The sequence below is a fragment of the Oryctolagus cuniculus genome, chromosome 19 (genome assembly GCF_051225735.1).
Source record: "Oryctolagus cuniculus isolate XC-2025 breed Fujian yellow rabbit chromosome 19, ASM5122573v1, whole genome shotgun sequence".
In the NCBI taxonomy this organism is placed as follows: Eukaryota; Metazoa; Chordata; class Mammalia; order Lagomorpha; family Leporidae; genus Oryctolagus; species Oryctolagus cuniculus.
The window spans coordinates 10,640,622-10,666,564 of record NC_142885.1 but is presented as its reverse complement, the minus strand read 5'-3'; the positions used below and the strand labels follow the sequence as shown (position 1 = coordinate 10,666,564).

The window sequence follows — 25,943 nt, the reverse complement described above, 5'->3', positions numbered from 1 at the left end:
ACTCAATAAATACTCAGACTCCTTTAAGTTTCAGTCTTATCGGAAATGCATATTTCACATAGTCTTCTTGCTCGTTAAGCGAGAAATCCCAGGAAATTTCACAACGACCACGAGCCTGCCTTATCGTTCTTACGTGGACACGGGGGCTGGAGCAGGCGCCAACAATTAAAGTTGCCGGCCTCCGCGTGTGCGTGTCAATCCGCTCCGCTCCACGCGAGCCTGCCTCTGCTTTACTCCCAAAGGTCACCGCCACCAGCCAAGTTCAGCCAAGTTTACGCACGTCTGTCTCCCAGCGGCGCGCAGGAGCCCTCTCCCAGGGACACTGCGGGACCCCCGCCTTCCCCACCCCCGCCCTCGGCGCTGGCCCCCGCGCCGCTCACCTTCAACTTGGCTCCGGCTACGCACAACATCCACCCGGCAGAGTCCCGGGGCAGTCCAGGCACGGCCGGCGCGGAGCTGGCACTCGGGGGGCCAACCCCGAGGGCGCGCCGCTCCTCTGGCTGGGGGGTGACAGGCAGGAACGCGCCCCCCGGGCACGGCGGCGGCGGCGAAGCCGGGGGACAATCCTCGCGCGGCGCCTGGGGCTCGGCGCCCGCATCCCCAGCCGGCACGCCACAGTCCAGCGGGGGCCCCGGGGCTTCGCTTTGGAGAACCGGAGCCGAAGAGGCACCACGGAACGGCCCCACCACGCGCTCCATTGCGCCTGCAGGACAGGGCAGGACCCCCGAGGTCACTAGGGCCGTTGGAGCCGGCTGGCAGGCGGTGAGGGCCACCCGGACCCGCGGCCGGGAGGAAGCGCCCCTCGCCCGGCACCCGGCGCGCCGGGGCGCAGCGCGGGGCCTGCGCTCTGGGAAAGTTGCAGCCCCGCTCCTCGCGCCGGCACCCGCGCCCGCCGGGCGGTCCCGGACGCCGCGACCCCGCCACACAGCGTGCGGGAAGCCCCTGCTGCCCCGCGCCAAGTTTCCCCGAAGCGCCCCCGCGGGGGTCCCCTGGTCGCGCAGGGGCAGGTCCGCGCCACTCGCGCAGGCACACAAAAGAGCCGGGCGGACCGAGGGATCCGCGGGTGGCCCCCGGGTGCTCCCCCGGACGTAAACAAACCCCGGGGTCCGTGCGGCCAGCCACGCCGGGCGCGGGCGCGGGGGTGCGGCAGGGGCCGCTGACAGCCGGGAGCGGCGGCCGGGCCCCCGGGCCGGCCGGCCGGGGCAGGGAGCGCGGGCGCCCGCCCGGCCACCCGCCCGCCTGGCCGGAGCCGGGCCGCGCCGCCGCCGCCGCCGCCGGTGGCCGCTCTGACCCTCCCCCGAGCCGGCGGCACCACAGCGCCACCAGCCCCAGCTCCGCCGCGCCGGCGGCAGTGGCGGCGGCGGCTCCTCCTGGAGAGGCAGGCGCTTCACCCCCCACAGCAACTCCCCGCAAACTTTCCCCGGGAATACGGCGGGGCCGGGGGCGCGGGGCGCGGGCGGGCGCCGCCGCCGCCGCCGCCGCCGCCGCCGGGCCGCAGCCCCCTCCCGGCGCCCGCCGCCACCGCCACCGCCGCCGCCCGCCGCCCGCCGCCCGCGCCCCGCTCGCGCGCGCGCGCCCCGCAGGCCGCCGGGGCCGCCCCCTCCCCGGTCCCGCGGCGGCGGCGGTGGCGCTGGCGGCGGCCGCGCAGGGCCCGGGGGGGCGCCCCGGGTGGGGGCAGACACCGGGGGCAGCGGTGGCGGCGGCGGCTCCCGGCGCCATCTTGGGCTGATCGATGAATTGAACAAAGAGGATCAATTTCTGATCAAGCGAGTTATCAATGGGGGCCGGGGAGCGAGAGGGACTTGTCCCCGACTCGGCCCCGCTCTCCCCGGCACCCCCCTCCTCCCCGCCGCCGCGGCCCCCCGGCGGCCGGGCAGCCCGGGGACCCCGGGGGAGGCCGCGACCGCCCGCAGCCCCCACCCCCGGGCGAGAGGCCGAGCGAGGAGAAGCCTGACCTGCAGCTGCTGTAAATCAAAGCGCTTCCAATATTGAAACATCGATCCCACATTGGCCGCCATCTTGAGACATATTGAGACGGAGTGAGAGGCTGATAGAGAGGGGGCTGGAGTTCAGGAGCCGCCAGGAGGCAGCAAGCGGGCGGCGCCAAAACCCGGCCTGGAGCCGGCCGCCGCCGCCGCCACGGAGGACGCGGACTCCTCCTCACGGCGCCGCCGCCGCCGCCGCCGCCGCCGCAGCCATGGCGAGCCCGAGCCGGAGCCGGAGTCGCAGCCCGAGGGCGCGGCGGCCGCCAGTCGGCCCGGCGCGCGCGGCCCCCGCCCCCTCCCCCGCGGCGGGCGGGTGCCCGGCCCGCGACCCCCGCCCCTCCCGGGCCCCCAGCCCCGGCCGCGGCGGCGGCGGCGGCGGCGAGGGCGGGCGCGAACCCGGCCCCGAGGGGGCGCTGGAGGGCGGCCGCGCGACGCCGGGCCCCGCTCACCTGAGGCGCGCCGGGGGTCGCGGGGGTGCGGCGGCCGCAGGGACCCCCCCTCCCCCTCAACTTGGGGCCCGCCGGCCGCAGCGCGCGGAGCCGCCGCGACCACCTGCCCGGGCCCCTGTGCGAGGGGCGCGCTCGCCGCGGGCGTCCCGGCGGGGACTCCGCCGCTAAGGCGACGGGAAATTTTTAAGTCTTGGGGCATTGGGGTTGCGGGGAGAACCGGCCCTTGTCCCCCTACTTGGTCGCTGCCCGCGTTGGTGCCCCGCACCCGGGCCGCGCGGTCGCGGCGTCGCCCCGGGAGACAGCGGCGGGGCTGCAGGGGGTCCCTGCGCCCCCCCCAGCCCGGCGGTCGCGGCTCCCGTTTAGGCCAACACAGGAAAAATCTTGGCAAGGCTCGCGGTCTCGAGGGTCCCCGCACCGCTGCGGCGGGACAGCCCCAGAAACTCCATCTCCGGTTGTGCTCCGGTGCGCGCACCGACTGGGAAAGTGTGGGCTCGCTCCCTGGCCCCAGAAAGCGTGCTCCAAAGTTTACAGAAACCCCAGCGTTTAAGCCTCCCCCCCCCCCAAAAAAAAAACCAATTCCCTTTTGATTTCCTTCTTCCCAGAAACCTGGCCAATAAAAAAAAAAAAAGCCCACGTTTTGCGATCGTCGTGTTTAATTGATTACACACACGTGTAATTCTCCCGCACTTCATTTAACGTGTAATTAGTTAAAACAAATCCCCAAATTCCTTAATCTTGAAAATTATATGTAAATAAACTCTGCACCCGATGCAAAAATAAAACATGGAAGTGGGAACTCTAACTGCTTTTCGGGCGAGTATCGAGGGTTTTAGCGTCCATGCGTGGAGCGTGCGGGGAACAGCCGCGTCCCCAGATCTCGCCTCGGCGGGCTTCTTCCAGGGGAGGCCCCTGAGCTCCGGAGGGGGCGGGGTTCACTCTGCGCCCGCACCCCTCGACCCCACTCCCAGCACCCCTGACTCCAAGCAGGCGCAGGGAGCAGGTGGGTGGGAGCGCGCGGGAGCCCCAGACTCTGCGCGCTGCGTGCGGGGGCCGCGGGCCGCTTGGGTGCGGGGCGCCGGCCGCCGCGCTGCAGCTCCGACCGCGCCGCCCAGCAGAGGGCAGCGGCGCCCCGGCTACTCGGGTCCTCGGGTCGCGGGCGCACGTGCCACCCGCGCGCCCCAGGCCCCGCGCTGGCCACGCCCTGTCCCGGAGCCGGGCTCCCTGCGGGAAGCGGCGGCGGAGCCCCCACGCCTTCCAATCCAGCTTCTTGGCCTCGCCGGCCCACGCTTGGGGGCAGTTTGCTAGCTGCTCGCATGCGTGCGGTGGCAGGCAGGCGAGCCCTTAGGAATTACCCGGAAGGTGCTTAGACAAAATGTGCAGGAGCTTTAAAAAAAGAAAGAAAAAAAAAAAGAAAAGAAAAAAAAATTCCCTCCCGTGGGGAAGAATCAGGGGAATGGTTTGGATTTGGTGCAGATGTTTTCAATCTAATTATCGTGTCGATCCCCTGGGTTTGAACCAAAAAAGTGAAATATATATGACCTGTGTAATACTCCAGAAGTACATCTGGTTGGAATTCAGGGTTTTGAATCCATGGCAATATTTTAAAAATAAGTTTGACGACTATTAAATATTCTTGTTACATTTCTGGTTATGTTTATATTATTTACATGCTAGAGAACCATGTAGAGAAAGCCTGCATCGAGTGGCCTGCGGATTGAAGTCTCTTTAAATAAAATTTAGATCACTCCTACCCAACTTTTGGGTTATAGAAGTCTTGCCGTCCACAGTCAGGGGGAGAGGCGTGTTGAGCCTGCGTTTACCAGCCACACAAAATATTACCGTGTTAAAATTCACACAAGCTAAATCGCTGATCAAAAATTATGCTGAGTGAAGTAATCTGTTTTTAAAAAAAAAAAAAACTTTTAAAGCTACGTTGTCATCTTCTTGAGCAAGTGCATAAACTAGGAGCAAGTCCCATCTATCCTATTTCCTTTTCTTTCCTTCTTTTCACGTCGACGCTCGGCCTCAGCATTGCCAAAGCTTCAGGGCCCACTGATCCGCAGAGAGAGGGGCTCCACGCTCTGTGTGCTGTGCTAAACACTGAGAAGATGGGAAGGTTTTAGGACAGAGATCCCCACGGGCACCTCCGAAGATAAAGCAGTCATCACCGTGGCCTCCCAAAACACTGTGTTAACTGAGTCTCCTTAGGATGGAGCACAGCCCCAAGGTGTGTGGTCACTTTGTGCGGCCACTTTTTGACTTTCAGGTTCTCCCTTTAGGGGAAGAAAGCTCACGGTCCCCTCAGATATGGGGACCACTGCCACCACGAGCTTCCAAAATCTCGGTCCACCGAGATGCTGTTTGTATCTTTAACTGAGATACAGCTTAGCACCAAATAAGGCAACGAAATAATACAGGAGCCAGAATCGCTCATGTTCTTTTCTCACTCATTTTATTTTGTCTAAAAAGAGAGAGAGAAAGAGAGGGAGAGGGGGCACATTGGGGGTGTGATCGTACTAATGTAACTTACAGAAAACTGTAAAGTACTTTGGAGAGCTTACTCCTCCCCCTGCTGCTGAGATGGGTGGGTTCTCCTCTCTCTTGGCATCTACACTCTATTTACTGAAGACGCTAAGGGGAAAGTTAGCAAATTCGCCAAACTATCGAATGTGTAGCTTATTACTACATTGATCTTCCTTTGATAGCCCCAAGAAAATGAAACCCAATGAGTCATTTCCTAAAGATTCAAATGTAGCCATTCTTCTGATACACAAACCTGACTCCTTAAAGGAACCGACCACCAAGAATGTCTCCAGAATTGGAAAATGCCCTACATTGTAAGGCTTTATTTAATAAATAAATAAATAAATGCCCACCCTGTATCCTTCATAGGCGAGTCTTTAGGTTCTTATATCGTATTTTAAATAGACACCAAAATTTAAAAAATTCAGTTTCACCTCCAAACTATCTCCAGGAAAAGTTAGGGAATAATCCAGAATTTTGACCCCACTATAAAGAAGGTGAAAAATATGGAAATCTTGTAACCTGTGTGATTGGCTTCAAGGGAAATGTCAGGACATTCTTTGTAAAACTCTGGCTGTGTGCTATGCAAACACCCAGAGAATAAAAGTACTCATTTTGTTACATGCTATCCCACCTACAGGACATAGTTCATTACTATGCCCACATGCAGGTGTAGTTTGTTTCATTGTAGCATTTTCTGGATACATTTTAGATCCGAATTTAGATCTAGTTTCAAATAGTTTCCAACAAGAAACATTTCAGACCCCCCAGGGGAAGCAATACCTAATGCTAAAGGTTTCCATCATTGCTTATTCACAAAGATGTGGATATTTGGACTCAAGGCAAAAAAACGAATTCTGCTGACACCTTTAAACGAAACACAGTTTACTAAGTCAGATGGGGAATTTCAATTTTGCAAGAACAGAAGTTCCAAATTGTATCCAGGTCTTTACTCAGGGACACTGGGCTTAAATTTAGGACTAGCTGAATGAAGCCAGACCGAAGTTTTGAGCCACTTTAGATTTGAAAAGATCTCTTCCTTACATCAAGAGATTATGAATAACAGGGAAATTACTCTTCCTTTTGTGTTCGGGCAACCGGGGCGAGTACCTTCCAGAACCGTTTGGCACAGAGTATAGGAATAAAGTGAAGGAAGATTCTAGATTCTTTTATTTATTTATTTATTTATTTTTGAGCTCAAGGAAACCAAACTACTCTTAATTGTCTTGTTTTTTGAATAATGCTTTATGTTAATTATTTCTAAGTACACTATTCACTGTGCTATGTAAATACCCACGGAATAAAAGTACCCATTTTGCTACATGTAATTACACGCACCCTACATAATTCATCTCTACACGCCAAATGGATGTGTAGTTATATAATTGTACCAAGAACCTGCCAAACTTGTAAGAAGCAACTCTAATGATTTCTAAATAGCAGCCTCTCCTATTCATCACCCTCCCAGCCTGTCTCTGGTGACAGCGCGGATCAGCCTCCGAGCCCCCTTCATTCCTGGCTCGCCACGTGCACTTGCCTTCCACTTCTGGACAGCACATGTGGGTGATGCTGACCCAGGTATATCTGTCTGCGCCTCTTTAATGATTCTCTTCTCCTCTGCTTGTCCCAAGACATGAATGCTCACAGCTTGGTCTTCCAAATGCAGGCGCCTTTGAACACATATCCAACTATATGGACGGCACACACGACTTTGGGAATCTCCTGTCCCACCTGCAGCCTCTGGACCACACAAACTTCCAGACCCACCCCCTGCCCCCCAGCCATGAACCTGGGGCTCTAGTCTCTCTCTCTCTCTCTCCCTACCAAACTTACATACTAATATAAATGTTCTTGATATTTAGGGTTTATTAAAATAGCACCTCTCATGTCTCCCTTTTCACCTCCTCCTGGTCATCAAACGCCCACGTAAATGTCCTATTACATAGCTCCCTGTCTGGTATTGACATAAATGCATCCTATGTGACTCCCGCTGATGTCACTGCTGAATCACTAGAAATTAATTGTGTGCATACTCAGTAGCTTGGAAGGGTTTGCAATATGTAAAGCACTATATAAATATTATTATTATTATCCTGCTTAATGTAAAGTTCAAGTTCTATAGCGAAAACCTTTTAATTCCTTCTCCTTCCTTCTGAGAGATAGGAGTCATGGGCTTTCTATCTCTGTTGAGCTTTCATTATAAATATCACTCTTAGAATACCCACTTGCCACCCAGTATTCCCAGTGTACCTCCCCTGTGCCAGGACTTACAGTGTGGGGTCTTTAAAAAAAAAAAAAAAAACAATTTGAGATATAGTCACAGCACCAAGAATGGATGGTTGTGTTTCTGTCAGCTCCTACAGTTGGAGTTGAATAAGATTTGTTGTCATGAAATGTAATTAGATTTTTCTTTTGTCATGAGTGCTGTCAGAGTGTATATTATTTTTCCCCAGGTAAGAACAGTTTGTAAGATTTTTGAAACGTGGTTCTACTGGAAAAGAGGGAAGCTGATATTTCTAGCAGTGAGTAGAAAACTTTTTTCCTTTCTCGTAGCCCCGTTCATGCTAAATATCTGATCTCGTGTCAGATTTTCAGAGTCTGTGTTACGATGTCTCTGGAGGGTTACGTAGCGAGCTTCAACCAGGGCAGAAGCTCAGAGGAGGTCAACATTTGGTTTCTGTGGGCCTCTAATTTAGACACTGATTTCTATGAAAATATTCACACGCACACACACACACACGCATACAATCTGAGAGGCACACATGTTAAAGAAAAAAAAAAGCAAGCCTTTTCCTCACAGAGGTGTGTCTGATAAGAAGCCAAAAAAAAAAAAAAAAGACAACAAAATGGAGCAAACCAAGGTGCAATAATATTCAATAAATGGGAAAGTGTGACGCTGCTGTTACAAAGTAGGTTCAGTAGAATTTGTAGTGAGTGACAAGGAGAAATGTTTGTTATGTGATAAGAAGAAAACAGGATATGGTATGAGGCTAACCACAAAAACGAGCTTATTCTGTTACATACAGAATGCTGAAAGAAAGCAGGCTCCAACACTCACAGTGTGTATCTCTGCACAATACGCTTCTGGGTGACTTCTACAGCATTTCCGTACGGTGTATGTTTTCCATGTGAGCACAGATACTTTATAATGCATGCAAATAGCAAATGGTATCTAAAATAAGGCTAGAGCAGAACCCAATATGTCGCTTCTTTGAACAGTAATTTACCCTAGAAGGGGTGGCACGGAAGAGTGATTCCAGCAGACAACTGAAAACAAGGAAAAGCATGCCCTAATTTCGCCACTGAGTCACTGTTTGACTTTGCCTCGGGTTTCCTGCCTGTAAAATGGGAATAATTAATACTTTCTTGTAAAATGCTTTGGAGCTGTCCAACGAAAGATCCTATAAAGGTGCAAAGTGTTGTCCTATTAGCGCTAATTGGAGTGAGTCGAATACACAAAGGCACCGGAGAGAAACCGAAGTTGTTATGGTCAAGCCGGAGACGGCTGCAGGACACTCAGCCACGTGCCAAGCTGCGGCTGGGCCAAGTCCCGGTGTTCTTTCCAGAGGTCTTTTGGGGACAGATAAAGGTGTCACCAGTAATACTGGAAAGGTCATTGTCCAATCAGGAAACACGATGTGCTGGACAAAGCTCTGTGTCAGACTCCACACGGAGCAGAAACAGAGGACACACTCATGTGCGTTACACCGACATTTTTTTTCCTTTCAGTTTGGAGGAGCAACAGATTCCAGAAATGAAAGGGTCCCAGACAGGACAGAATTTGGGAGTGAGGGGCGAAGAAAAAAGAGGAGGATATTTGGAGCCAGGAAAAGTAGACACGACACAGAACATTCTAAAGCCACCCAAGGAGGCAAAACTGAGCTGGCAAGAGGCTGGGTGGGTGCCCAGGAGATAGGCCCAGGCTGGCATCTTGAAGACTGGGGGCAGGAGACACGAGAGGCTGGCTGCCGTCTGTGAGGGCAATCAGGGACAAGGTGCACCCGTGCTGCAAGCCTGCATGGTATGTGGCAATACCATGGGGAGGGGGCGGCATTTCTAGCTCAGTGTGTCAAAAAAAAAGAAAAAGAAAAAAAAGCCCCTGGCCTTGTTGGCCTGGCCAGCATGGAAGGGGCAGGGATCAGCAGAGGGAGTTTGCTGCTGAGGCAGACAACCACGAGGCAAGTTCTGCCCAAGAAACAGGGCGGGTGTGGAGGCACAGAGGGTTTAGCCGCCACTTGGGTCACCTGCGTCCCAGGTCAGAGTGTCAGCTACTCCTCTTCGGATCCAGCTCCCTGCCGTGGCACGCCCTGTGGGCAGCAGCGATGGCTCAAGTGGCTGAGTCCCTAGCATCCATGTGGGAGACTCAGACGGGAGTTCCCAGTTCCCTGGCTTAGGCCTGACCCAACCCTAGCTGTTGTGGGCATTTGGGGAGTGACCCAAGAGATAGAAGATCCTGCTACTTCCATTCCCCCTGTCACGCTGCCTTAAAAATAAACTCTAAAAAAAAAAAAAAAAAAAAAAAAAAAACAAGGTTAAAAGGAAATTTCTGTCAAACAACTTTTGGACCTTCTGTCTCTGACCTAACCTCTGTGAACCTTGGTTTCCAGAACAGAAATGAACATCCACACAAAATGCTTAGTGCTCTCCCTGCATACAGCAAGTGCCTAGTAAGTGTTATTGTTTAATCTCAATCGCATTCAACTGCGTCACCACCCCCCACAACAAACTCTGACTTCACGTCTCTGCATCCCCACCGGTGTGTTAGTTCCATTTTACAGACAAGTAGACTGAGGCCGGGTAGGCCACAAAGCTGTCGTTTCATGGAAAGAGATTTCTCAGGCAAATTCCCAGGGACCTGCTCTGTTTCCCTGCCACTTTTAAATGATGGGACCTCAGCTGCCCCCTCCCAATGCCTTTCTGAGACAACTGATGTCTTTCTGCCTCAGACTAGCATTTCAGGAGACCCTGCTGTGCACCAAATCTGGAGACTGAGCTGGGTTTCTCATCCCTGTTCTCTGTTGCTTCTTCATCAAGGGGTTTGAAACCCCAGGGAACAAGAGGACTCCCGCCACCCTGCCCTCCCTGCACTACACACACACACACACACACACACACACACATCTTCCCACCCGGCCGCAAGTCGTTGCGGGTTGTAAGAAGGCAGGACTTCCCAACACACATTCTTAATTCTTCGTGCCTTGGAACATCGTAATCCTTTGGCCGTCTCTGCTTTTGGCAACATAACCACTTATTACCAGGATGGAAAGTGTCTTCCGTAGGTTAGACCACGGGGCTAACATTCAGCTTCCAGGCTCGCTTCCCTAGGACCTTTTATTGCAGAAATCAGAGCTGAGACCTCAACCCCTCACAAAGGAGAGATGTTTTGTGTTTGTGCTTTCCCGAATGCAATGCGAAATCAGGTTCATGCAAGTCTGCAGCTGGTCCCGAAGCCGGCATCACTGCTAGCGGTGGTGGTGGAGTGTGTATGCACACGCACGTGTGTGTGCGCATGTGTGTGGACCAGTGTGTTTGTGCTCCAGCAGGTGTGAAGGCAAGGTGGCAGGAGTGGCTCTAAAACCCCATAAAATACCGTAGCTCCTGACCTGGAGAGACCTTAGAAAGGCACTGCAGGTTATTTGATGTGCACAAGAAAGTGATACTTCATGGAGGTCAAGGCCACACGAGGGCCAGCCGCTCAGCAGGTCTGGCACTGTGACGGACAGGTTTTGCCCTTGTAGCCTCTGGGTCCGAGGCATCCGGCCCCGTTCAGATTCAGCCTGTGTCTCTCCTAGAATTCTTTGCCGTTTGGAAATGTCTGCGGTCAGGTGTCTCTCAAATCAAATGTTGATGAGAACCCTGGCAGGGGCCTGGGGCCAGAGCCATGAACGCCGGCACCATTCCCTCCTGACCTCCTGAGGTTGCAGGGGCCCCATCAGAAGTCCCAACCCGGAAGAGTCACCTCAGCCTGCAAAACCACCTAAGAACAACAATTAGTGTCTGTTGAGCTTGACATAGCTTTTATCTGGAATCCTCCCAGCAGGTGTGCAGGGCAGGAAGCATCATTCCCATTCTATGTATAAGAAAACTGAGGCTCAGCGAGGTGGAGAGACACCTGCAAGGTGACTTGTACCCTGGTGACCCCAATTCTAGGTTTCCTATGCACTTCAGACACACACGCACCTGCTCCGCTCTGTCACATCTGGGCCTCCACCTGGTCAGAGGCCACCTGGATGCCCTTTGACCCCTTCAGGAATCCCTCTGTCTTACCTGGCAGCAGCCTGCTGGCCAGACGTCCTTGGTGGCGGGGGTTTCGTCTCCAGACATCTCTCTGTGGCAGCGGAGGCTCCAGACACCCTGGCCCAGGGCATCTATAATAAAGATTGATAACTTGACCTTGGTCTTGAGTGAGACATCGATTGCAAATGAGAGACAACCCCGGGGGGAGAGCCGCAGAGTCCCCCCTTAAGTGCAGGAAGACGGAATGCTTGGCAAGCTAAGCGGCTGGCGCAGGGCGCGTTTGGCCAGTCACCATGGGGAATCTACTTGCTAACTGCCCACAGTTCTGGCTGCTCCACCGGAGGGGAGTCTGGTTGCCTGCTCCGTCTGGGGGAAGGATCTGATTAACGATCCCCTGCCGCTGCAGCGGGGCCTGGGAGGGTGGGGTCATGGATTCCCTATCAGAGTCCCCAGCCAGCAGTTTAGGAAAGCAATTGCAGGCTAATTCCGAGTCGGTATCTTAGCCGCCCGGCTTCCTCCGCTTAATACCGACCCGTGAGTGGGAGGCAGGATTCGTTTACACAAGCTCCGATACCGTTTTATTGCGAACCGAGTCAGACCAGGTGGTGGGGTTTGGTTTTGTTTTCTTTCGGAATTGGTCTACGTTTTACTGTCAAGCTGCTGCTCACTTCCACCCCCAACCTTGAAAGGCTGTTTTCCTTCCATAAATGAGCTCCCTTGGTGGGGGGAAAAAAAAAACAAGGACCCTCCGGCCCCCGTGGTTGCCCGCTGTAGCCTGATCTATTTAAGATGTGTTTTGTTCAAACAAATGCTGCCCCACTTTCTCCCAGGCCGCCCCTGCCCCTCCTGCCCTCCGCCCCGGTCGGCTCAAGGGATCCGATGTCTTTCCACTCCCAGTGGAATCTGTTCTTAGCACTTCAAAGTGAGGGACCGGTTTGCACCTCTGGTTTCAAACAATAGACCCAATTTCCTGCCCCTGCCTCGCTTAGTGGCGCTCCCTGCAACCACAGCTGCGGTGACTCCACAGGTGAGCCAAGTCCTCCCTGGCTCAGCCCCCACGGCTCCTCTCGGCGCCTCGGGGCACAGCGGGGCCCGGGCTCAGACGTCCCACAGACAGGCCCCCATGCAAACCTCAGGCACCGTGTGTGGCTTCTGAGCTGGGCAGCTTTGAGCTGGTTACTGAGCCTCTCTGAATCGCCGTGTCCGCACCGCTACTATGGGAACCATAGCTTAGCCTTCCCACAGGGCTGTGCGGAAAATCAGATCCCCTGAGACAAGCTGAGGACAGGGTTCCTGGAGCCAGGCTGCCTGGATTCATAGCCTGGCTCGGAGATGTTCTTTTCGGGGTCCTCCATCTTAAACTCTGTCCGTGCACTTCCTTATTTGCTAAACAGAACAATTCTGGTTTTGTTTTGCAAATTTGCCTATTTATTTACTTATTTCAAAGGCACCGTGACAGAGAGGCAGAGAAAGAGAGAGAAAGAGATCTTTCATCTGCTGGTTCACACCCCCTAAATGGCCACAACGACCAGTACTGAACCAGGCCCAAATCCGGGTCACCCACATGGGTGACAGGAGCCCAAGCACTTGGGTCACCCTCCACTGCTTTCTATGGGCACCTTGCCAGCCTCGCTCTCTTTCTACAGCTCCCACACTCCTGTGTCTCTGGACCTTTGTCATTGCTTTCAAACAAGCATTTGATCATTTTGAAAGTCAGAGGGAGAGACCCTCAAACACACAGAGATCTTCCGTCTACCGGTTCACTTCCCAGATGGCTGGGCCAGGCAGAACCAGGAACTTTATCCAGGTCTCCCATGTGGGTGTCCGGGCCCAAGCACTTGAGCTATCCTCTGCTGCTTTCCCAGGTACATTAGCAGAAAGCTGGATCGGAAGTGGAGCAGCCAGAATTCTAACGGCGCCTATATGGGATGCCAGCGCTGCAGGCAGCGACTTTACCTGCTGTGCCACAGCACCAGCTCTTTGCATGGCCATCACAACACTTAATGCACCTGCCCAGATCCACGTCCTACCATGTGCACAGCCCACGGGGAGCATAATACTTGTTTTACTTTCTTGTTCCTGGAATATCACTTTTGCTGAAGTTGAGGGTGGTGAGGAGCCCTGGGGAGCCCACACACTAAAACTGGAATGACACACAGTGAATCAAGGTCCCAGAGCAAGCAAGGGTGACATGGAACTTCATGAAACATTCCCTGTTTTTCATCTGTTCTCTTTGTATTCATACATGAGAATGGATGCAAACCGCGTTGTAGCAATTAGCATGCATTTGCTGTGACCCTGAGAAGCTAATTAATTAATACATCCCTTAAAAGAAAAGGCCTGAGGAGTGGGATCCACTAGTGCTGCTGTGTCAGACGGATCAACTGCTTGGGGTGCCACCGTAGCAGCAGGTACGCGACATCACGTGCGGTTGTCAAAACGGCACAGCTCTGAATGAGCTGAGCCACCTCGCAGACCGCAGCCTTGAGTGAGTAACAAAGCCTCAAGTGGCTCATTCTTCGGAACAAGCGTACCGTGCTCGTGCAAGATGTTAATGCTAAGGAAAACTGTGCCAGGAGCTCAGTGCACAGGACTGCTCTGTCTCGGTCGCCCGGTCTTTCTCTAACTGGGCGCTCTGGCACGTCCCCATCCTCCGACAGCGACAGGAGGGGACCGCGGGCCTTCTCAGAGGATGCTGAAGTTAACAAAGCCGCCTTGTCCTCAGGTGAGATGTCCCTGGAGCCAGGGACCCAGTCTGGAGGAGGCATTCTTAGGTTGTACTTGACTTTTGGTCCACCCCGGGGATGTCTGGGTCAAGGTCTGGTCTCTGTCTCCCAAGCGCTGGAGTAAATCGTGCTAGGGAGCTAGGCATCACTGCCACCCTCCTCACTGTGTCTGTGAGTTCACAGCCCGGGAGGGGCCGCCGGTCATTCCCTACCCACCGCCCTGCAGGCCCACATGGCTCCCGCCATGACCTTGGTGGTGGGCTCGCTGTTCCCAGGCGCCCATCATCTGCTAGCCATGGTGGTCGGGTGAATCACCAGGACTTCTCCAGCTTCAGTCCCAGTAAGAACAGCCTCCCACCCACCTGCTGTCCCAAGGAGCAGCTAAGATCTGTTTGAGGTCCAGAGGCCAAGACTGCAAGAACCATGGAGAAAAAAGCACCCACAACTGGCAGCAGAAACCAAACAGGCGTGTTTTAAACACAGACAGAAACTTCGCCAGCACGTCGCGTCTGGTTGTCTGTGAGACTGAATTTCCACCCTTTTTTTTTTTTTTTTTTGACAGGCAGAGTGGACAGTGAGAGAGAGAGAGAGAGAGAGAGAGAGAAAGGTCTTCCTTTGCCGTTGGTTCACCCTCCAATGGCCGCCGCGGCTGGCACGCTGCGGCCGGCGCACCGCGCTGATCCGATGGCAGGAGCCAGGAGCCAGGTGCTTTTCCTGGTCTCCCATGGGGTGCAGGGCCCAAGCACCTGGGCCATCCTCCACTGCACTCCCGGGCCACAGCAGAGGGCTGGCCTGGAAGAGGGGCAACCGGGACAGAATCCGGCGCCCCGACCGGGACTAGAACCCGGTGTGCCGGCCCCGCAAGGCGGAGGATTAGCCTAGTGAGCCGCAGCGCCGGCCTCCACCCATTTATTTTTAAGATTTATTGATTGATTTTTATTTATTTGAAAAGCAGAGAGGGACACACGGAGATCTTCCATCCTCTGATTCGCTCAGCAAATGCCTGCAACAGCTGCAGCTGGACCAAAGTCAGGAGCCCAGGACTCAATCTGGGGTCTCCCACATGGGTGGCAGGGACCCGAGTACTTGAGCCATCACCTGCTGTCTCCCAGGGCGCACCTTAGCAGGAAGCTGGACTCAGAAGCTGAGCGGGGACTGGAATTCAGGCACTGTGATACGGGATGCGTGGGTCCCCAGTGGCTTAACCCCCAGCGCCACAACGCTCACCCCAGGCCATCAATTTAGATCTCACAGCTCCCAAAGTGTGTCCCAGGCGAGACGAGCCCCATTGCTGTCAGTAGGTTAGGGTCACTTAAGGTGGCTGACAGAAGTCGAATCACAATGCCATGGAATTTCATGTGAACAATATATACATAGACCTACTGTCGGTAATGATTGCGAATTGCCTTAGCAATGTGAATTGATGGGAAGAGTCCATGTTTAGTGCGAAGGGGTGAAACAAAGTGAGGAGCATCAGACCAGGCTCAGTGGCTTTCCGCTGTGTGACCTCTTCAAGCCTCTCTTTTCCCATCTGTGAAATGGGGGCAATAATACTTGCCTCGTGGACTCGTTGTGAGGCGTAATTAAGATAATGCATGTCCGGTGCCTGTGAGGTACCTAGTACACGTTGAGGACTGGTTTTTCCTCCTTCCGACATGGCTGTAAATCTTTATGAGTGATGCTTCTCTAAAATTTACCTAAGCCCAGGGCAGATGTGCAGTATGGCGGGTGTTTGGGACCTGGTACCACCCACATCCCGTATCTGAATGACTGAGTTTGAGTCCCAGCTCCAACCCCAATTCCAGCTTCCTGCCCAAGTGCACCCTGGGAGGCAACAGGTAACGGCTCAAGTGCCTGGGTCCCCACCACCCACATGGGAGACTGGGATGGAGTTTCTGGCTCCCAGCTTCAGCCTGGCCCACTTCTGGCTGTTGTAGGCATTTGGGGAGTGAACCAGTGGATGGTTTCTCTCTCTCTCTCTCCCCCATCCTCCCCGTATCTCTCAATAAATAAAATTTGCCTGAGCCTGAAGAGAGAAAGGAGGTGAGAGAGAAAAACCTAACGCAGCGTGCCTGTGATGTGGTCTCTGTCTGGCTCAGTGCATCCAAGCTTCGGACGTAAATAATTTACAGCGTTAAAAATGAGTGAACAGCAGGCGTTTGAGGGACAGCAGAGAATCCATTCTAGAATGAGGAATTGTCTTCATAACGAGGGACTACGGAGTGCAAGGGAGATTCAGAATAGAGGCGAGCATCTTTTACAAGATCATTAATCCACTCGGATAGGACTTTGAATAATTCAATGGTATTACCGCAATATAAGTGATATTTTATGAAGCTTAAATGAAATGTACATTTAGGAACTTAATTTGAAACACTGCCTACTTTGTTATTCTATTTTTCATAATTGCATATGTTTGGAAATTATGTTTTCTTTTTTTGCATGCCATTCTCTGCCTACACACGTATCCCCCTGACTTGTTTATGGGGATGCTACTTCTTCTGCTTTAAGGCAGTGGGTAAGAAAGCTCTCACTGGCAAACTCCGTAGCGTCAAAAGTTTCTGACTAATCGCTAACAAAATATCCATAATAGATGAGGAAGAGGGCCTTCATCGCAGCGAGGCGTAACTTCATTTCATAAATCGCATGTTTGTTTGACAGCGCCGGAGATGCTCTTTGTCATTCTGAAAATCAATACAAAATACAGCTAAACACCAGACTTAGCTGCTCAGCCTGAGACAAAACAGAAGATGGAAAGCTCCCGTATCACCAGCTGTCGATTGCTGAAGATCATATTGCTTAATGCAATCATTTTTTTCCCTCCGTCCAAACATTACTCAGCCTCCGTGATCTCTCGCTAAGACCCAGATGCACACGCATTATGTCTGTGCAGTCACAGCACACAGGGACGGGCCACCTGGCAGCTATCTGTCGGGTGGATCGATAGGGACAGGATGGAGAGGAGCCACCACCAGCACCACTCCCGCCCTCGCCCACTTGGTAAGCAGACTGCGATGGGGCTCCCACGTTGGGAGCGGTGCCTGGGTTCAAATCCCAGCTCTTCTCCTGTGCAAGTGCACCCTGGCAGGCAGCAGGTGATGGCTCAAGTGCATGGGTGGCAGCTACCCAGGTGGGAGATCCTGATGGAATTCCAGGTTTCTGGCTTCTGTTTGGTCCAGCCCCTGCTTGTTGTGGGCATTATAAATAAAGGAATACAGAAAACTTTTTTTTTTAAAGAAGAGTGAGCCTTTGGCTCACTGGCTAAGATACCACTTGTGACACCTGCATTTCACATCAGGGTGCCTGGCTGCAGTCCTGGCTCCATGTTCTGATCCAGCTTCCTGCTAAGGTGCAACCGAGCAGGCAGCAGGTGATGGCCCCAGTACCAGGGTCCCTGCCACCCACGTGGGAGAGCTGAGTGGAGTCCCCAGCCCTGGCTTCTGGGGAGTGAGCCAATGGATGGGAGATGTCTCCGTCTGTCTGCCTGGTTCTCCGTCTCTCTCCCTTTCAAATTAATGAAATGAAATTGTTAAAAGTTCGCAGAAAATGGAATTTAAAGGATACATTTATTTGGGTATGAAAAGTTCTTCATAGCTTTTTTCATAATGCTACTTTTCCATGAAGTTGCTGAAGATTCCTGATATAAAGGATTTAAAAAAAAAATTCAAGGATTTACTTTATTTATTTGAAAGGCACAATGACAGAGAGAGGGAGAGATAGAGGGAGATATTCCATCTACTGGTTCACTCCCCAGATGGCCACAATGACCAGGGCTGGGCCAGTGGAAGCCAGGATTCTGGAATTCCTCCCACGTGGGTGCAGGGGCCCAAGGACTTGGGCCATCTTCTACTGCTTTCCCAGGCCATAGCAGAGAGCTGAATTGGAAGTGGAGCAGCTGGGACTCGAACTGGCACCCATATGAGATGCTGGCACTGTAGGAGGTGGCTTTGCCCATTATGCCACAGCACCGGCCCAGGGCCATCTTCTACTGCTTTCCCAGGCACATTAGCAGGGAGCTGGACTGAAAGTGGAGCAGCCAGGACTCCCACTGGCACTCTGATATGGGGTAGGGGCATAGGAAGCAACAGCTTAATTGGCTGCATCACAAAGCCGGCCCCTCCAAAATAATTTTCAAAATTTTTTTAAAAGGTTTGCTTATTGATTTATAAGGTGGAGTGACAGAGACAGAAAGACACACACACACACACACACACTTCCATCCACTGGTTCACTCCCCAAATATCTTCAACAGCCAGGGCTGGGCCAGTGGGTGGCAGGGGTCCAAGCACCTGGGCCATCATCTGCTGCCTCCCAGGCACATTAGAGGGAGCGGGGTGGGAAGCAGAGGCAGGACTCGATCCCAGGCACTGTGGTACCCGAAGCAGGTGTCTCGAGCAACAGCCTAACCTGCTGTACCACAACGCCTACTTTGCATTTCAAAAAAAAAAAGTTGCTTTTTGCCACAAAATTAACTTCTCTTTTCATTCTATTTTCCTGCCCTGGGGGAGGGATGTGGCTGGGCTCCCTGTGCCACACTGAAGTTGGGCTCCTGGGAGGGAGGGTGGGGGGAGCACAGGCTGGGACTTGGCTTCCCCGCTCCCTCCCTGCTCTGACTCTGGAGTTGGGGCAGGAGCCGCTTCCTCCCGCAGCCTGGCCAAGTCCAGGCCACCCTCTCCCCAGGCCAGCGCCCTGCTGTGGCTCCAGCTGTCCCTGGTGCCCCAGAAACACCTTTCCCTGCCTGTGCCTTCAGGCCTAGGGGTGGTAACCGCTTCTTGGGCTGCCAACCTGGGGCGCCCCTTAGTCCTGTTCGCACCTGCTCCACATCTCCCCTTGATTCCTTTCCTGCTGGTCCCCAGGCGGATACAGCAGGAATCTTAAAAACAGACATTGACCTTGTACCTCAGTGAGCGACAATGAACAAAGCAAACATGTTTGCGACTCAGCGGAGCGGAATTTGGTCAGGAGTCGGTTCGTTTTCCCTCTCGTCGGCACCCTTAATACCGGCTTGGAAGGTCTCGCCAGCCTTTTCTGCCAATCTCCCTGGGGGGGGGGGGGCACAGATGCAGGGGCCTGCTCCTCTCCCTCCCTCTCTGTGCTGCCTCCAGGGCCTGGCTCTGTCTGGGCCCCCACGGAATGAATGAAGGCATGAACAGCTGTCCCTACTCAACAGCCCTCCAGCAGCTCCTGGGGCAGGGGCCCTCGGCGGTCTGCCTCTGAGCTTGAAGTGGGAAGCTGCACAGACACGGCGCTCCAAGCCCGGCACAGTGGGACCTGTCGCCTGCAGCAGGTGCAGCGACCAAGGGCTCGTCTTGAGAGAGGGGCTCCCGGGGAGATGGCGGGTTCTGGCCTGGGTGACGGTGGGGGAAGATACTGTCCAAGATGAGCCTGTTGCTGAGACCCTAGCACACCCAGGGCTGGAGCGGGAAAACGGCCGGGTGACCTTCAACTTCAGCTTCTCCATTGCTTTTAGGAACAAGGCTCAGCCTTGCGATGCAGATGGAACTTGGTCAAGTCTAAATGGAGCTGCTCCTTCCTGAAAAAAATGTAGCAATTCTTAGCTCCACTGGAATTTCTTTTCCCTTCCTTCCTTCCGTTCTTCCGTCCTTCCATCTGTCCATCTTTCCTTCCTTCATTGTATTTATTTGAAAGGCAGAGTGATGGAGAGAGAGAGAGAGAGAGAGAGAGAGAGAGAGAGATCTTCCATCTGCTGGTTCACTCCGTAAAACACCCACAATGGCAGTGGCTGGGGCAGGCAGCAGCTAGGAGCCAGGAGCTCCATCCGGGTCTCTCACGTGGGTGGCAGCTGGATTGGAAGCGGAGCAGCTGGGACCTGAGGCTGAGATCTGCCGTGCTTAACCTGGCTCTGGGCGACTTTGTTAGAGCTCCAGGTTTCACCATCCTGCTATGGTCTGGGTGTGCATTGTCCTCCAAGGGTCCCCAGTGTGGCCACGTGACAGGTGACAGGATTTTTAGGAAGAGGGCCCAGGGGAAAGACGGTTTGGTACTGGAGGAGGAAGGGAAGCTGCTGCAGGGTGGGGGAGTTCTCATGAGAGCGTGCTGATGTGCTCGTAAAAGGGCGACACGCTCCTGCCCTGTCTCTGGCTTCCTGTCTCTCGTCCATCACGGCAGGACGATGTGGCCAGGGTGGCCCTCACCAGAGCCAGGCTCATGCCGGGCCATTGCCCTGGGACCTCCAGAAACGTGAGCTGGACCAACCTGGTTTTCTTCACAAAGAACCCGGCCTCCGGGATTTCGTTGCAGGAGCAGGAAGCAGATCAATGCAAGCCCCGCGCAGGAGTCAGGCAGGTGTCCCAGCCTCGTCCACGAGGCTGCCCTGACTGCCCAGGCCAAGGCCCTCCTCTGGTGCTCGGTGCACGCCACATGGACGTCATCCCAGATTCCAACTCGCCACATCTCGGTGACCAGGCAGCTTCTCCCACGGGACTGAGGTCTTTGAGGGCAAAAACCCCGTCTTTCTCTTCCTGGCGGCTCTTCCCTTACGGGCCCTGCACATAGCACACGCTGTCTAAAGGCTTGATGGAGGAAGGAAGGAAGGGGGGAGCCAGGCTCAAGCCCCAGCAGCAGCAGGGCTCGGTGGTAGTGAGGTCCTAGTGGAGCCCTCCGGGCTGCTCGTTTTCCGGTCTCAGCTTGTATTTAAGAACAGAGGAGGGGGGCTGGCGCCGTGGCTCAACAGGCTAATCCTGGCACACCGGGTTCTAGTCCCGGTCGGGGCACCGGATTCTGTCCTGGTTGCCCCTCTGCTATGGCCCGGGAGTGCAGTGGAGGATGGCCCAAGTGCTTGGGCCCTTCAGCCCATGGGAGACCAGGAGAAGTACCTGGCTCCTGCCTTTGGATCAGCGCGATGCACCGGCCGCAGCGCGCCAGCCGCGGCGGCCATTGGAGGGTGAACCAACGGCAAAGGAAGACCTTTCTCTCTGTCTCTCCCTCTCTCTCACTGTCCACTCTGCCTGTCAAAAAAAAAAAAAAAAAAAAAAGAAAGAAAGAAAAGAAAAGGAAAAAAAAGAACAGAGGAGGGGGCTGGCGCTGTGGTGTAGGGGATTAAGTCACCGCCTGCAACACCACCCTCCTCTGTTCAAGTCCTGGCTGCTCCACTTCCGATCCAACTCCCCGCTAATGCACCTGGGAAGGCAGCAGAGGGTGGTCCAAGTGCCTGGGCCCCTGCACCCATGTGGGAGACTCAGATGGAGCTCCTGGCTCCCGGTTTTGGTTCAGCCCAACCCAGGATGGTGTGGCCACCTGGGGAGTGAACCAGGGGATGGAAGATCTCCCTCTCTCTCTCTCCTCTCTCTCTCTCTCTCTCTGTAACTCTGCCTCTCAAATAAATAAACAAATCTTTTAAAGAACAGAGGAGCAGGAATGGACAATCGACCTTGCAGGTAAGACACCTGTATCCCCTCTGGGGTGCCTGGCTTCCGTGCCCAGCTCCCGACTCCAGCTTCCTGTCGATGCAGACCCCGGGAGACAGCAGCGATGGCTCAAGTGACCTGGCTCCTGCCACCCACCTACGAGACCCGGATTGGAGATGCCAGCTGCTCTGTGACCCAGTCGCCAGCAGTTTGCGGACATTTGGGAAGGGAGCCTGCACATGCCGGCTTCATTAGTTAATCAATTAATCATCATGAAAAGAATAGAGGAGGGACCCTAGCCACCCTGGCCACACTCGCAGCTCAGCAGCCTCAACCCTGCATCCCCACGATGGGCTGCACGCCTCCCCCTGCCCCGTGCGGCTCCGGCCATGTGAGAGAGCCGGTGGGGGCTGGAGGCAGCGCTGGGCCCTCGGCGAGCGAGCTCGGGACCTGAAGCCAAGCCGGACCTGGGGCGTGAGCTCATTAGATGCCTGAGATACTTGAATCGACTTGCTCGCAGCTCTCCCCGGTCATGTTTGTCATAATTCATGATTCACATGAGATTTTTAACAACAAAAACATTCCGATTAAATTTTTATGTGAGATGTTTTTCACTCCTCATACAAGCCTTATCAACCGTTTTGATCACAAAAAAAACTCGGCCCACCTCCGTAATTATTTAAGCTTTTTTTTTTTTTTTTAGGTGTTTTTCTGCTTAATTTGATTTAGAGATAGGCGCTCTGGGTATCGGAAGGTGGCATTCCCTTGTAGTTCTCAGGTGACTCAGGCTATTGGATGGGCTCATCTGTTTTCGTTGGTGAGACAGGACATCACGTATTATTTTTGTATTTTTTTTCAAAAGGTTGCGACAGTCCCCTGGAGTCAGTTTCCTGTCTTCCATGCTGAAAGAAGCCACAGACAGAGAGCTCCTCTCTCGGCAGCTCACGCCAGCGGGTTCCCCGACTGCGCCCACAGCCAGCCAGGGCCACATCCGACTCTGTCGAGCGTTGGCTTTGAAAAGGCGCAGAGGCGGCAGAGGGCTGTCACCCGCCAGCCGGTTGAAAAAGTCTCCGTGATCTTCCTCTCTCTCCTTGCAGAGCTGCTGCCGCTGCTTCCCGGATGAGCCGCGGGCCCAAATGCCTTCAAACAGCCAAGCAGAGGGGAGGGGGAAAAAAAGATTTAAAACCCAGGAGGAATGAGTTTGATGTTATGTGGAGTCTATCTCAATTTTTATTTATTAATTTTTCAAGTTTAATGTATATGAAAGGCAGAGAGAGAGAGAGAGAGAGAGAAACCCAAGAGAGCCCTTCTATCCACTGGTTCACTCCCCAAATGTTTGCAGCAGCCAATATCAGGCCAGGCTGAAGCCAGGAGCCAGAAACTCCATCCAGGTCTCCTGCGTGGGTGGCAGGGGCCCTAGGACTTGAGCCATCACAGCTGCCTCCCACGGTGTGCATTAGCAGAAAGCTGGAATGGAGACCAGCACTGGGACTCGAACCCGGGCACTGTGATATGAGATGTAAGCGTCCCAAGTGACGTCTTAACTGCTGTACCAGCTTTTCAACATTTCTAAAAGGGAACAAATTCAAGGATCGGAGTCCTCATCCTTGTGCTAGCAACGTCCCATAACGCAGGTGTTTCTAAGAACGCCCACATTGTAGTCTCCTCCAGCCACATTCGCTTCTCTCCTGTTCTCTGTGCTGTGAGGTCAAGGGCACAGTCCCACCCCTCAGGGGCAGGTGAGGGGGGAGGCTGCAGCCTGTCCCTTGGAGCGGTGGCACCATGGAGGACCAGGGCATCGACCACCACCCTGTGGGATGGACACCCTCCGGCCCTCACTGCTGGGATGTTGGTGGCCAACTGGGATCAAAACCACGCCCCTTCCGCAGCTCTCCCAGGCACATTAGCAGAGAGCTGGACTGGAAGTGGAGCAGACGGGACTTGCACCTGTGCTCACACTGGATGCTGGTGTGGCAGGTGCTGGTTGAATGCCCTGTGCCACACAACGCCGGCCCCGGCTCTTGCTATCTGGGGTCCTGGGATACTGGGAGACCACCACACTACATGCACTCAGCATGTTGGGCAGCCATCACCTCGGTTAGTTCTACAACATATTTGTCACCCTACCAGGAGTCCCTGTGCCATTGGCCGTCACTCCCCAGTCCCTGACAGCTGCGCGTCTTCCTTCTGTCTCTGTGGCTCTGCCCATTCTGAACATTTTGCTATCAGTGGCCCAGGGGTATTTGTGATGGCCTCTTTTCACGTTAGCACAGTGGTTTCAAGGTTCACCCGTGCTGTGGCATGGTCACTGCCCTGTTCCTTTTTGACAGCTGAGTAATATTCCCGTGTCATGTCCCTGTTCACCGGCCGCGGGCATTGTATTGTTGCCACTGCTTGACCTTTGTAAATAACGCTCTTCTGAACCTGCCTGTGGGAACAAATCTGCGGACCTTAGTTAGGCTGTTTCCCAAAAGGGCTGTGTGCTTGGATGTTTCTGCCCGTGATGTCTCCCTCCTGCGTCTTGGGTGGGTTTATGGAGATCTTTCTGGCATGTGCATCCCACCCTCACCTCTGCCCTATCTCTAATGATCTTCATCTTCACAATTTAAGGTCCACCTCACCTCCTCCAGGAAACCCTCCCTGATTAGCCCTGTACTGGCGGTTTTGTCTTCATGGTGTAGCATGGACCTTGTGCTTGGTTAACCCCTGTGCTGCTCATGCCAGCCCGGGTACCTGGCCAGAGGAGGGATGCCTTAGGAGTAGGGTGACTCAGTGGGATGGAGCTGGGTGTTGGTGGGGGTGGACATTAGTGGATGGGGGTAGGAGGCAACAAAGGACATGGGCAGAAGCAAAGTCTTGGTCACAAATCCCATTGCTGGGACAGTGTGGGCACAGTGGCCCCCGAACGTAACCTGCTCTCTTGCTCGCCTCTGCTGGGGACAGAACTTCCGTCTGAGTCTCCAACATCAATCAACTGCTGCAGCCACACCCCAGGGGAGCCATTTGGGTTGAGCTTTCAGATGCTGTCTGACCCCAAGACGTCCTAAGCGGCCTCACCAAGGAGGGGCAGAAACAGCCAGGGTCCCTCTGTTAAAGCATTCGGAGCCAGCGCTGTGGCGCAGCAGGTAAAGCAGCCACCTGCAGTGCCGGCATCCCGTATGACCACTGGTTCGAGTCCCGGTTGCTCCACTTCTGATCCAGCTCCCTGCTATGGCCTGGGAAAGCAGTAGAAGATGGCTCAAGTCCTTGGGCCCCTGCACCCACGTGGGAGACCTGGAAGAAGCTCCTGGCTCCTGCCTTCGGACCAGCCCAGCTGTAGCCATTGTGGCCATTTGGGGAGTGAACCAATGGATGGAAGACCTTTTTCTCTGTTTCTGTCTCCTTCTCTCTGTAACTCTGCCTTTCAAATACATAAACAAATCTTGACAGAGAGACAGAGAGAGAAGCATCTGTCTAAGCAACCAGCATAGGGGGCCGAGGGGGAACGCCCCCTGGAGGGAGGCTCTCCAGCCTCCTCCTGCTCTTTCTCCCAAGCCCACCAGGACCATCTGGGCAACGAAGTTCATTGCCACCTAACCAGGGGATCCCAGCAGCACAGGAACGTGGGCTGGAAGAGACGCCGACAACCAGCCAAGTCGTACGCGTGGCCTTGGGGCCAGTGCCAAGGACACAAAGCTGAGGGCTGGGCTCACGAGGTCCCCAGCAGATGCCCCTGCTCACAAAAGCCCGCACGGGACCTGCATGCTGCACCCTGACTAATTAGCCCCAGGCCTCTCCCTCCGCCTGCCAGGGACGCTTGCAGCCCGTCTCAAACTCCCTGTTCCAAGCCATCTGAGTCACGCGTGGTCCTGGCACTTCACATCTTGGGTCCCTTCCCCGTGGGCTCCATGGCTTATATAACCAACCCTGCAAGCAGTATCTTCAGGGGGTGAGCCCCCCAGAGACCTAAACACCCCCCCACACACACTCAGTTCACCTCTCAGGCACCACAATTAGATTGAGTCTACGACTTTGGGGAGCCAAATCATGTCCAGACCCCAACAAGCAGCTTTATACCCATTTTGCAGATCAGTGAAAAGAAGCACAGACGTCGACGTCCCGCTCAGAGGCCGTGGAACTCGAGTTTGGAATCCGGGGGCTGGCCCCAGAGGCAGCGTCTTAACTCCGGCGGGAAGGGAAGCCGCGTGTTCTCCGCGGAGCCTGATTGTCAAAGTGAGCAGTCGCCCAAGGAACGCAGCTCAGAAAAACCCGGAGCCGCACGCGAGATGAAAATAGAGACGGAGCGGGCACGCGCACCATGCTTTGCCCACGAGAGATGCAACACATTTCCATCGCTGAAATTTACATAGTTCTTTATTCATGAAATGATGAACAGCTGCTGTTTTGCTACATTCCCAAGAAGAGTTGAAAAGGCAGCAAAGAAGACACCAGACACGTTAGGCAAACTCCATCTGGCCCTCACGTCTAACACTTTCTCCCTTGCACACAGCAGACAATGGGGTTACCAGATGTCCCTTCGTGCTCAGGGAGGGACCCAGGGACAGGGGGTGACCAGGAGCCGGCCGGCGTGGACCACCACCGAGTCCTCTGAGTGCTGCAAGGGCGCTCTGTCCCGTGCACGTCTCAGGGCCATCCTGTGACAGAGATCCCAGTGGA

The 25,943-nt window shown here is 54.5% G+C and overlaps 1 protein-coding gene across 13 annotated transcripts in view; it reads right to left on the bottom strand.

The window, feature by feature from the left end:
• The window catches only part of CUX1 (cut like homeobox 1), a 313,006-nt gene extending 310,856 nt beyond the window's left edge, over positions 1 to 2,150 (bottom strand). For 8 of the 13 annotated variants that reach the window (XM_051837966.3, XM_051837967.3, XM_051837957.3 and 5 more), the window contains exon 1: positions 1,956 to 2,150. In XM_051837966.3, coding sequence (XP_051693926.1) covers positions 1,956 to 2,018 — 63 coding nt within the window. In that variant the 5' untranslated portion in view covers positions 2,019 to 2,150. Of the gene's footprint in view, positions 1 to 380; positions 844 to 1,955 lie in introns of those variants that run through there. The other 5 variants (XM_051837952.3, XM_051837954.3, XM_051837953.3 and 2 more) reach the window with 3 other exon arrangements.
• Between the last annotated feature and the right edge of the window lie 23,793 nt (positions 2,151 to 25,943).